Genomic DNA, 13,663 nt, shown 5'->3' with positions numbered 1-13,663 from the left:
ATATTCACCTTGGTGTCTCTTCGTTCCCAGCGCTCATCATCAAAAGTATTTAAAAAGATTTTTCCACCAGTATTTAGTGAGTAACTGTTAGCACGTCAAAATCACACATAATTTATTACGTATATGTATATATCTATATTTATTATACCTTTATAATTAAATACTTTTCAAGATTAATTTTACTCTAAAAAAATTTATACATCAAAAGCATATTTTTAAGAATAAATCTTTTATACACTGACGGTGTATATACTAATAGGTCTAAATGCATGTCATGTATATAAAATTTAATGTTTAAATTTAAATTCAGATAATGTGACATTCATTCAATCTTGTCAGTATATACACTGACAGTATTGGAAAGATTAATCATATCTTTAATGCATGTCCACTTGACACTAGTGAGCCAAATGTACACCTTTTTTTTTTTTAGTTCAACATTTTCATTATTGGCTCCATATTAGGAGCAAATGGACCCAATTAAATTATTAAGAATTCGAAAAGAACTAAATTGCCTCCAAAAATCCTACACTAGAAACCTGGGACGGGAAAACTCACACTTAAAATAACTACATTGTTTTTTTTATTAGGCAATACGATTACCAGCAAACCATATAAGCGTAGTTCCAATGTCTAGGCCAAGCCTCAGTGACCTAGCAAGAGAATACAACTATAATTAAATTGGAAAATTCTAGCATTGAGATGGAGAGGTAAAGAACGTCCGACCAACTTTGGGTAAAAGTTGGCAAATTGGAGGACAACCAATTAGTATGGGTCCCACAGGCAGGTGTAACCGGTAAGCCACAAGGCACAAAGCTACATCATATATATATATAATAAAGTCGTATTCTCATACTTATCTTTTCACGTTTTCTCTTTCCTACGTGGCTTGCTACTTTTTTGTTTGGATGTATATCAATTCTTATTTCCTATAAGAATTATTAATATTATATGATTCTTATTTCCTACCCAAAAAAAGGAACTAAAAAGTAATTCGATATAAATAAAAGAGACATAAATCTCCTCTATTAGATATATAGGAATAAATGATAATATATATTTTTTATAGTGTCCTTTTTTAAATTTTTTTTACAGCTTCATCATACATCCTTTTTATTTTAAGATAATCTACCCGTATATAGAACAACGTACAAACAATCTAGACATGGAAATTAAAGAAAGTTAATCCAAGAAAGTTTTTACGAGACTCACAGTCCCAATGCATAATTGATGTACAAAGAGAAATAGCACTTCATCTGATTGAAAATTTCTAGAAAAGTCCATAAAAAAAATGTTAACCTTTTATCATTTTAATTGTTACAATATCTAGATAAACATAACTTTTAAAATATGTGTATTTATACAGGTATATGTTAAAAGTTTTGGCAAGTGATGCAACCGGTAGTGCTTGGTTTGTTATATTTGATCAAGAGGTTGAAAGAATAATAGAACACAAACTTTCTTTTGTTCTTGACAAATTTAACAAGATAAACTTATATCTAATTTTTAAAAATATTTTTAATAAGGATTAATTTTTCCTACACTGACAGTGTATACACTATCAGTATTGAATGAATGACAACTATGCAAAATTTGAATTTGAAATTTAATTTTTGCACACATATCATGAATCCAACGATGATAGTATATACACTTTCAGTGTAGGAAAGATTTACTCTTTTAATAATAGTAGACAATCCGACACTTATCTTAGCCGTTAAATATTCTAACAAAAAAAATTTAATATGCATTTCATTTTCAGGAAGGATTTAGCAGTAAAATCGTGTCATCAATTATAAATAAGATCACGTGAAAACCTTTTGTGTTCCAAATCAAGTTGAACAATTACAATCTGGAACAAGGTAGTAATAGATTTACAGTGACTAGATGGTTCCACTGTGATTTCGGGAGGGAAACGCATTTCATACTTTCACGGGTAATGTGCAATAAATTTCTCTTATATTTCACATATTATATCTCACATAATATTTTTGCCTTTAATTTTGATAAATCATTATCAGATTGATGGAACCGACAACCAATACCAACCTGAAGTATTTTCTTCCTAGATCCCAATTAGTATAACAGATGATTCTAATCAACAACATTTCAATACATTTCATATGAATCATTCATAGGGTTTAGCAAAAACCACAGAGGAAGAGAATCCTCATAAAAAGATTTGCATGAGAAGGTAGATTTAATATACTATTTTACTTTCTTAAATTATAATATTTACGTATTGTTATACACAACTTTGAATGCGATAAATCATTTTTTTCCAGTACTTAGTTATCCTGCTTTGCTATCATGCAGTGATAATGGAAAATCAATAAATGCTGATTTGCACGGACAGATCGAGGAGAATGTTCAAACAGAAGAAAAACAAAAACAAGTTTCTGAAGAATAGAATATTATTTGATACTATTTACTGCACTTTTTATTTATTTTCAAGTTTTTTAATGTTATGGTATTGTTGAATGATATTTTTTCTATTTTTGAATTATTATTCACTGAATTAGATGTTCAAATTTATATTATAAGAATATTTTGCATTACAATGCGCACATAGTAATATACTTAAGACAAGTTATAATAGATTATACATTAAATTTTTATTTTATATCGACATTTTTATAAAATTAACTAAATAGTTTATTATTTTTCGATGATTCCCGTTCAACGAACGGGTACAAAACTAGTTGAGTAAGAGAGCTGTCACCCAGAGGGTCGTTGCCCCTGAGGGGCCTCTGCCTGTGGGCTGCTTTCTCTATCGATGGGGCGGTTTTGACGTTGGCCCCATGGTTCAATTTGCATTCTGATGGGCTGGCACCTGGTTTTTGTATAATCCGCGTGTGCCTTCCAGCTAAAAGTTAGAAACAAATGGGGGATGGACTATGGAGGGTATATTCAAGACTTCATCATGTATGAGTTAAAATTCAACAAAAAATTTAAAATACTCTTTAATCCTTTTAAATTGTTTGAATTATTGGGAAGGTATTTGATGTTGTAATTCATCAATTATTTTAATATTAAATAGTCTCGATTAAATATGAAGTAATCCAAATAATCTGGAGGAATTTGAAGGTATTTCAAATCTTTTTGTTAAATTCTTCAAACCAAACGCAGCAAAATGAAGAAAGTTGCAAAAAGTGAAGATTTTTGTTTTGTTTTTTTGTTATTGTCAATATATGTATACTACCTTACTCTAACATAATCTAAGGAGGAGACCTAACTAAACTTATGAAAGATCGATGAAAACTGAATCATTATCAAATCAGATTGGTGCATCATACATTCGTATGAAATTTTTTGAAAAAATCATATATTATAACAATTAATAGGAGGCAAATTTTTAACTCTTGATTTCGTACCCACCCAGCAGCAACAGCCCAAGCCGTCGAAGATTTTTGTTGGCTACTGCATTTGTTAGTCCTGCAATGTGCGTAGCAGAACAGTAACTAAAGAATACGTACAGTTTGCTCTAATCGCCAACGCCAGACCTCTCACTCTCATAACCTTATCCATTGTATGAAGCCTTCCTCTAGCTGGCCTATCGCAAGGGATAGAGTACTCCGTCATAAAACGCAAGGGGATAGAGACAATACCTGGATAACTTTTCATTTTCAAAGTCTTGAAATAGGAAAAGGTCACTTAAATATCCACGATGTCCTAAGCTGACTCCCAAAGGCCATTTCATTTCTTTTCTTTTCTTTTTTTTTCTTTTTTTTGGTGGTAATGATGAGGGCCATTCTTTACTTTCCCCTACTTCATTGTGCCACACTTACACTAAGATACCTATACATAACATATTTATATGCTTGCATCCGTTATGATCTTCTCTTTTTAAGTATCAAAAGAGGGATAAGTCTTAATAGTTTGAGACATTCAAACGTGATGCAAGCTTAGATATTGAAAAAGGGATATTTTTTTACTACAAGAAAAAAGGGTACTAAGAGCTTTAACAAGGTCAATGCTCGAGCATGGGTGGCAATTCTTGTGAATTTTCAGCTCAGATTGAAGCTTGAATAAGTTATGCTTGATTTTACAACTAAAACCGTATCCTACACGGAAGGTTGACTAGTCCTTGAGAAATCATGCCAAATTCCGCGCGATTAGTAACCAACTTAATAATCCAACGCGGGGATACCTTTATGGTGGGAACGGGTTGACCGTGCCTATGGTAGGAAGGCCTCCAGAGGCCGACACGTGTTGCAGGTGGATGGATTGCAGACGGAGACGTTTAGCCGTGGAATCGCGCGTGGAGATGCAACGTTAACATGTTGTCCGCTGCTGCAAGTTAACAGCAGAGGTTCGTACAGCCGTTTGCGTTTTCCAACGCAGTTTGGTGGGCCGGGGCAGTGTAATTGCAACTCAGAACCACTGCTCATTTATACATTTGCAAATCTACCCGTTAGCAAGGGGAAAATGCTGCCAAGGCCCTGGGCAAAAAATTATGCGTAAAGAACGAACCGAAGTTTGAACAAATAATAAATGTAAACCGCGCATGCGAGCGGGATAATAACTTGGAAGAAGGAAAAGCAGAGGAGAGGTATCCGTACTACTCCCTCCATCGTACTTTGATAGTCCAATTTTGCTCTTGCGTCTGTCCCAAATTCTAGTACATTTTTCAATTGAATTGAAAATTTTAGTTGTATTTAAATTTTCGTAAAATAGCCTTATTAAATGTAAGTTGTTGTTACTATATACCCACTTTATATAATGAGAGTTGATTCTTTTTTTACCATTAATTGAAGTTTCCATAAAGTTGTAATGTAATTAATGTGATGGTATTTTAGGAAAAAAGTTACTTAAATTGATTGTTCGAACAAAATTAACTGCTTTTTCTTAGACCGTGCGAAAAACAAATTTGAAGAGTAAATGTGGGACGAAGGGTGTAGTTTCGAGACAACGGCTCCAAACACTACCTTTATGGTAGGAAACCTTTGAGCAATCGTAACGTAGGCAGACCCGTAACAGGTGTATTTGTAAAATGAGGAGTTGACGGTCTGTTATCTTGCAGTGGTAACACCCGTGCAGATAAACAAAACAAGACGTATGCGGATGCAGGCCTTTTTCCCCTCCAATTGCTGCGTTTAATGTGCAGTGTTTCCCCACTGCTTTAATACATTTTTAAAAATTGTGAAACTATAGTTTTGTAATAAAATTAATAATAACATACCAACAACAAATACCCATGACATAAATATACTAAGCAATTACAAAAATATTTATGATTATGCACATGTAGTTTAGAATTTGCTCCCAAACACCGTGGAACTAAATTTTTCATTAAATTTGAAGACAGTACGGAAAAAAGACTGATTAATGAAAATACGATGTTAAAAAATTTTGAATTCACCGTCACAAAACATGAATTGGTGGGCAATACCAAAAAGCAGGGTACTTTAATCATATAATGAAGCAAAGTCATAAATTTGAAGGCAAAGTTTTCATTAATAAAAATGCCAGCTCTTCACCGCTTTGTTATCAGGCGTCCGATGTATGAGGAAAGTGGCAATAATTAATGTGGTAATTTATTCGGTTTATATAAGTTTTAAAATTCTTTTTGAATTTCGACAAAAAAAGAAATGAAAAATGTGTAAGACAAAGCACAAAAGTCAATTTGATTGGTGTGTTAGGGGAAAGAATAGCAGATATGTAATGTACCTGTATTTGACGTTCAAAATACTGCAGTGATGTTTGTGAAAAACACCGTAAAAAACATGTAATTAAAATGGAACCAATTTTGATTATTTAAAATACCCAATATGTGAATGTGTTTTAATTGATATCCATTGATATGCTAAAGCATCGTTATCCCACGAAATACCAGCACCTTAACACCCATTTTTTCCATAAACAAATTTATTGATGACAAAAAATAAAACTATACCCATTTTTCAATAAATGGGTATTTCTCAGTGTATTATTGGAAAACGGTTTTATTTCTATTTTATCCAATAAATAAATTTATTTATGGGAAAATGGATAGTATGTTGTTGTAATAGATAAAGCTATAAAGAGGTGGGGTTGTATTCGAAAACAAGTACATTAAAATTTAATCGGGTTAAAGAAGTTGTATTCGGAATAATGGGTTTTAAAGAGATGAAATTTGATGAAAAAATGATACTTTACGATATCAATGAATAACAGTTGAAACACATTCACAGACTTGGTATTTCAAATCACAATATTCATTATTTAAAATACCAAATTTGGGAAAGTATTTGAACTGTTATCCAATGGTTTCGTAAAATAATATTTTTGGTGAAATAGCAGTTCTTGAACAGCTCTTTTGCCACAAACAAAATAATGTATCGGAATAAAAAAATCCGTCATCCAATAAAACACCAGTTCTTTATGGTTTTTATGTATTACAAGAACAGAGTACCCATTTTCCCATAAAACAGCAGCTTTTTATGGCTTTTATCTATTACAAGAACAGAGTACTTTTTTTTTACATAAAAAAAGTTATTTAATGGATGAAATAAAAAAAACCCATTTTGTAAGACAAAGCACAAAAGTCAATTTGATTGGTGTGTTAGGGGAAAGAATATCAGATATGTAATGTACCTGTATTTGACGTTCAAAATACTGCAGTGATGTTTGTGAAAAACACCGTAAAAAACATGTAATTAAAATGGAACCAATTTTGATTATTTAAAATACCCAATATGTGAATGTGTTTTAACTGATATCCATTGATATGCTAAGGCATCGTTATCCCACGAAATACCAGCACCTTAACACCCATTTTTTTCATAAACAAATTTATTGATTACATAAAATAAAACTATACCAATTTTCCAATAAATGGGTATTTCAAAGAAATACCCAGTGTATTATTGGAAAACGGTTTTATTTCTATTTTATCCAATAAATAAATTTGTTTATGGGAAAATGGATAGTATGTTGTTGTAATAGATAAAGCCATAAAGAGGTGGGGTTGTATTCGAAAACAAGTACATTAAAATTTAATCGGGTTAAAGAAGTTGTATTCGGAATAATGGGTTTTAAAGAGATGAAATTTGATGAAAAAATGATACTTTACGATATCAATGTACATTTATATAAATGTGTAATATATTATATATTATATTATCTAATATTTATGCAAATATATTATAAATATACTACAAATATACTACAAATAAAATAAAAAATTTGTAATCTGTATGTATAAATATATAATATTACAAATGTATAAAATATATAATACACATTAATATTGAATTTAATTTATGCATAATATACATATTAATATATATTATGAAACAAAATTTAGTAAATATATTTATTAATTTATATATAAATAAATGTATTTATATAAATATATATTATTTATTTCAATTCATATAATATATATAATATTATACATAATTGAACTAAATATATTCACATTGATATAATATATATAATATACATAATTGAAATATACCTATTCAAATACATCATTGAAATATACAAATTGAAATATATTAAAATATAATTCAAATATACATATTAAAATACATAATTCAAATTTAGAAATTGAAATATACTTACTACAATTCACAAAATTTATTGCACGAATGCCGTAAATACAGGGTGTTTTATTGCAAACCTGATTAAAATTTTGTTCCCGTCAACAAAATTTTCCACCCCTACAACGGGTACTCAGTTCTTATAAGCTATAAACAGTTACTGTTTTATTCGAAATCGGTTTATTTTACTTTCTCCGCCACATACATTTTCAAATGGAAAACGGGGTTCTCTGTTCTTATAATGGAGCAAAGTCGTAAAAAGCTAGTGTTCGACTGAACACCGGTGTTAATTTTTTTTTATCCGATAAATAAATTGTGTTATGCAAAAAAAATTAAAAGGCTACTCTATTCTTATAATGCTGGATAAGCCATAAAAAGCTAGTGTTTTACGACAAAATGGATTTATTATATTTTTATCCCAAAAACAATATGGTATGTCGAAACACGGACACTGTGTTCCATTAACGGACGAAAGCCATCAACAGCTACTGTTTTATTGAAAAACAGGCTGGTTTTTTTTTTCCGGATAAATAACCAGCCGTTATGCAAACAAAGCGTACTCTGTTCTTATACTAGTGCAAAGCCATAAAGAGATGGTGTTTTACGACAAAATGGAATTATTTCATTTAATTTCCTAAATAAAGCGGTTTATGCAAATACGGGTACTTTGTTCGTATTACGGAAGAAAGCCGTCAATAGCTGCTGTGTTATTGCAAACGGGTTTTTTTTTTCATTTTATCCAAAACCTACTTTTTTTTATGCAAAAATTGGGTACTTTGTTCCTATAATGCGGGAAAGCCATAAAGAGCAAGTGTTTTATTGTAAAACCGGTTTATTTTGCTTAATCCACCATTTACATTTTTTAAACGTCCAAAAGCGGTTTTAGAGATGAGGTATTTCATGCAAACTTGGTACTTTACCATGCCAATGGATAACATTTCAAACACAATCAAAGGTTTGGTATTTTAATTAACAAACATTCGGTTCCGCTTGGCTTACATACTTTTCTGGGTACTTTTCAAAAACAACACTCTAGTCCTTCGATCGTGAAATACAAGCCCTGTACATTTCGCCAATTCCTTTCCCTTTTACACAAATCCTTTTTACTTAAGTGCTTTCCAATCACTAATTTTCATTAATATGTTTACATTGCAACAAACAATTTAATTCCGCATAAATTGCAAAAAATTAGTATCTCAACTATTGGGACTTTGCTGATTCTTTGGAGGTCTGATAACAAAGCCGTTGAGAGCTGGTATTTTTATTACCGACACCTTTTTTCCGTAAATGGACTGCTTTCTATGATTTTCCTTTACTAAATGTCAAAGTACCGCCATTTAACCAGCATAAATATATCTCTTTGTTCAGAACTTTAAACAATAATGCTATTAACATGTATCTTTCCCTTTCAGACCAAGTTTTTTGACTTGTCCATTTTTTCTGCGGCGCGGACAAAATTCTTCGGTTACTTTCCTATAAAACTTTTACACAAAAAATTTATATATGCATAAATTTTTTGTGTAAAAAAACTAATTTATTCACATACGATCGAGTATTTATCCAAGTTATTAAAACTCCACACTAAGTAACGTACTCAATTTTAATCATGAATACAACACTTTTCTTTATTTCAAATAACAAAAAAAAACTGCTTCGCATAAGTTTTTTTTCATAACTGCTGTGCGCTAATCATTTTTTCTTTCTTCAAATTTCTGAACCTTCTTTACGCACATTTTTTGTCCAAGGCATTTGCAGCATTTTTGCTGCGGTAATGGGTACATTTGCAAATACAATAAATGCCTCTCCTTCTAACCTGCAATAAGACATCCTGTCCCAACCCAGGACGATAGTACGGAACTCTGTCTGCTTTGTTTCCTTCATTCCGCACGCTGTCTGCTTCATTTCCTCTCCACGCGCTCACCATCACTTTAACGTCTCCGTTTGGACCGTTTTGCCCCCAACACGTGTCGCTCCCTGCCAGCATTCCTACCATAGGCAGGTTCCCACCATAAAGGTATCCTCAAAAAATGCGGCTCTATATCCGACGCGAAATTTGAGAGTAAAGTTTTCATAAATGCTGGTTTTCTCCGGTCCAATTGAAGTTTCTGATAATCCAAATATGGAGATATACAATCAAGTTAATCTTAAAAACTTGATTGTAGGCTACGAAAAAATGGAGATCATTTTTTGGCTAAACTCTGTCCAAACTATCTCTATTTTGAGTTAGGCCAAGAGAGAATTTTGGCACAATTTTGCTATTAAATTTGGAGTAAATCTTATATACATTGACAGTGTATACACTATCACCGTTTGATTCATGACATGTGTATATCACAAGTACTTCGATTGTGAAACTATATCTCTGTTATCTGCATGCCTGAAACAAACTCTTGCTCTCGTGATCTCCCGATCATCTGTTTTTCTTCGAGCAATTGAACAATATCGTACTTTTACATGTACTAAATAAAGCAACACCTCTTTAGTCCTAATCTTTTTTTTGTAATTAAAAGTTTTAGTGAGTTCCTCTCCGATTATCGCTACGAATCAGAACATACGTGGAAAATGAAAATCATAAATCATTTGCAAAAAAATTTATAAATGATTCATCGACATAGTCCTCAAATGAAAATCATAAATCATTTGCAAAGATTTTTATAAATGATTCATCAACACAGTCCTCACATTAACATTTACACAACCCTTCTGTCAAAAAAAAATTAACTCATCCAACTCGTACTTGCCAATTTGTTTACACTTCTTTAGTCTTATTTGGATTTGGGTTGCATATGCAATTAAACCATCTCGATCGTTTTTTTTTCCCCCCTGCAACCATGACAGACTCCCGTGTTCACTTCTCTTGTGGTTTACTCATCGACTTTACTGGGTAATCAGCTCAATGTCTTCACTGGGTAAGCTTTTAGCTTTGGGTGCAGAATCCTTAGTTATTTTTAGCTTTTCCATTTTTGGTTTTCCATTCTTAAATTCAAAGAATTAATCGGGTCAATCGGGGTCCATGCCTCTCGAATATCACAGCCAATGTCCTTGGTCAAATTTAAACACCTTTTGACACCCAAATTCTGCCAACCATATAATTACCTGAAAAACAAACCAACAGAAATCGTCAATAACCATACACGAACAAACAAACTGAGAAAAATAGAAAGGAAAAGGATGCTTCTTCGCCAAGAGAAGAGAAGTACAAGCATGCAGAAAGACCAGATCAATGTTCACGCCCACAGCCAGACCGAATCAAACACCACAAACGAGGTATCGGCTATCAAGCCATGGACCCCCCCCCCCCCGGCCCCCAATCCCACGCACAGCAGACACAGCAACACACAAAACCAAAAAAGTTAAAAATAAAATCGAAAAATGAAAAAGAGGAACGTTTCAAACAAAAAAGGGACGCCAAAAAAAGGGGAAAAAAGAAAATTTGAAAAACGAAGCGCTGAGCATGGTTATCAGCATTGAATAAAGAATGAATTGTAAGCCAATCGGAGAGGAATTGCAGATTTAAGGATCCATATCTGAAACTTGACAAGATTAATCTCCAATCAGTCTGACTTTAGTTTAGTTGATTTGATCAATTAATGTATTACCGTAAGATTAAAAACTGATTGATTTAAGAGAGATCTTCGGAATTATATTGCAAATTAAAATTCTCTGCAATTTTTTCAGATGAAGTCCGTAACTTGCTATACTATATGCACATAGGTATATACACAGGTGGTCTCTGTGGCCGGATTCCTAGGGTTTCGGTCACGGAGACACTAAAACACGTTCCGCTTCGACCTCCACCATCGCACCACCAGTCAACTCTTTCTGACGTCACCTCTGGCGTCACCCTCACTGCCGCGCCTTCTCCTCTCTTCTCGGAAGAACAGCCAAAATTCACAAAAACCTGTTTAAGAGTTCGCGTTTCGGTTCCTCAAGAAGAGCCCTCCGCTTTAGACATGGCAGAGAGGCGGCTAGGCCGAGGATGGAAATCCCCGCGGCGGCGCTGGTGATGAGAAGAAGGACGAATTAAAGCCGCCAAAGCTCTCTTCACCAAATCTCCCTCCACGGTTCCGATTCTCACCAAAGAATTCGTCATCGCGGACCTCCTCATGTTCAACCGGTTCGAGTTGTACGGCGCCGTTTGGGTATGACTGCTGCTGCTACTACTGTGGCCAATACTCTTATGCAAGCTGCAGCGGAACGAGCCAGGATGATTTGAAGGAGAGCACATACAAGTCCGCTTCTGAGACTTCTGAACCACCTGGTTTTTCTTGTTCACCATGGAAATGGAACGGTTGGGGGAAATAGGCCGGTCCAATGAAAACCGAACCGAGGCAGCGGAAGGAGCAGAACTATATAGATTGACGCGGGTAGGAGAAGTCGATCTGTGAAGGAGAGTGGAAGGGTAGGAGCGAGCTGAAAAAGTAGATGTCGACGAAGCGAAAGCTGATGAAGAGGAGGAGGAGCAGGAGAATGACCGCGTTCTGGAGGAATAGAATCTTCCAGAAGGTGAGAGCGAACGGAGCACTGGTCCGCTTGATCGCCGAGTTGCTGCCGCCATATTTGTCGGTTAAAGACCACTAGTACAAGATAGGTGAAAGGTGGTTGAAGAGAGAGAAAGGAAAAACAGTAGAGAATATTGATCAACTGTACTTCCAATAAGGATGATTTTGAGCGTCTAATTTGGCAAACCTGGCTTGACTCGAGCCAGGTATTTATAGGAGTTTGAAAGCTGTAGAATTGGAAAAAGTAATCTCCATGGCGGTTTTTATTTTATTTTATTTTATTTTATTTGTCTAATCTTTGGTATTTGCTGGTTATTTCCAATTTACAGTTTTACACCTTGATATTTCGTGGAATTGGAAGTCGGGTCCCATAGCACAGCACAACTTAAATCGTCAACTTGTCGACATCATGATACATTACAATCAATTTTGGTAATGAAATTAACTTTGCAGTTAGATGCATCACGCAATTAATATCAAGTCTAATATTTAACATATATATATTTTTTACTGTAACTCATAATACGAGTCATGGAGTTAAATCCTTTTGCTGTGAAGCTGTAAATGTGATAATAAGTCCATTCATTGATAGCGGAAGGACATCCACAGGAGAGTGACTTGTCATAGCCTAAATATCTTATCTTTCTAATAAATCCTTATATCTAGTCTAGACTAATAATTGAAAAGAGTTTCTCTATTGATAAATATTTATATAATTTTTCTAACTTGCTAGCATATTTAAATCACACATAATTTGTATTGTAAATGCACATATTAACAATAACATTTTTAAAAATTTTAACACTCGTACTATATTTTAGCAGACTCATATTTATGATATATTTCTAGCATTATTTATCATTCATTAACAGAAGGGCAAATTCCACTTTACCCCCCTGTGGTTTAGCATTTTTTCACATAACCCGCCTATGGTTTCAAAAGCTATACATAACCCCCTTATGGTTTGGATTAAAGTGTCAAAGTAACGGAAATAGTCACTCGTAACGGTATCACCTAAAATGTCAAAAATACCCTTATGTAAGGTTGAAATTTATGTATTAACCAAGGGGGGTTATGTGTATGTTTTGAAAATCATAAGGGGGTTATATGGTAAAATATTAAATCATAGGGGGGTTATATGGTAAAATATAAAAATCATAGGGGGTTAATGTGTCATGTATTTATAAGGGTAATTTCGACATTTTTAGAAGTTCCGTTACGAGTGACTATTTCCGTTACTTTGACACTTTAATCCAAACCATGAAGGGGTTATGTATAGCTTTTGAAACCATAGGGGGGTTATGTAAAAAAAGGGTAAACCACAGGGGGGTAAAATGTAATTTACCCTTAACAGAATTGCAAACAAGAGTTCTTTAGTTTCAAACATAAATAAAATGCTCTTACAATTGAAATTTGTTTTCATCCAGCATTTTAATTTTCTAGTGGTCCTTTCTGAGGTGAAATTTCTAAATTCGAGTTAAAAGGGGTCAAAGTGCAAGTTATGTATTTTTTTTAACCCCAAAAAAAAATGCTGCAAATTGTCTAGATGAATCAAGAGTTGCGTGCACCTTTTTTCCTGAAAATTGTTTGAAAATCAATGCAGGACCTGACTCGGGGCATGGGCCCCTTTATTCG

At 33.4% G+C, this 13,663-nt stretch overlaps 1 protein-coding gene across 1 annotated transcript; it reads right to left on the bottom strand.

Moving 5' to 3' along the window:
* Nucleotides 1–11,143: 11,143 nt before the first annotated feature.
* LOC113775043 lies at nucleotides 11,144–12,193 on the bottom strand. Its single transcript, XM_027319766.1, has one exon. The coding sequence runs from the start codon at nucleotides 12,082–12,084 to the stop codon at nucleotides 11,455–11,457; it is 630 nt and encodes a 209-aa protein (XP_027175567.1). The 5' UTR covers nucleotides 12,085–12,193; the 3' UTR covers nucleotides 11,144–11,454.
* Between the last annotated feature and the right edge of the window lie 1,470 nt (nucleotides 12,194–13,663).

This window comes from Coffea eugenioides, chromosome 6 (assembly GCF_003713205.1).
Source record: "Coffea eugenioides isolate CCC68of chromosome 6, Ceug_1.0, whole genome shotgun sequence".
In the NCBI taxonomy this organism is placed as follows: Eukaryota; Viridiplantae; Streptophyta; class Magnoliopsida; order Gentianales; family Rubiaceae; genus Coffea; species Coffea eugenioides.
The sequence above is the reverse complement of the archived record's forward strand: the minus strand, read 5'-3'. Positions and strand labels throughout refer to the sequence as shown.

What these genes read in the sequence shown, in the direction of transcription:
- LOC113775043 (XM_027319766.1), bottom strand. Translation starts at nt 12,084, where the DNA reads ATGGCGGCAGCAACTCGGCGATCAAGCGGACCAGTGCTCCGTTCGCTC.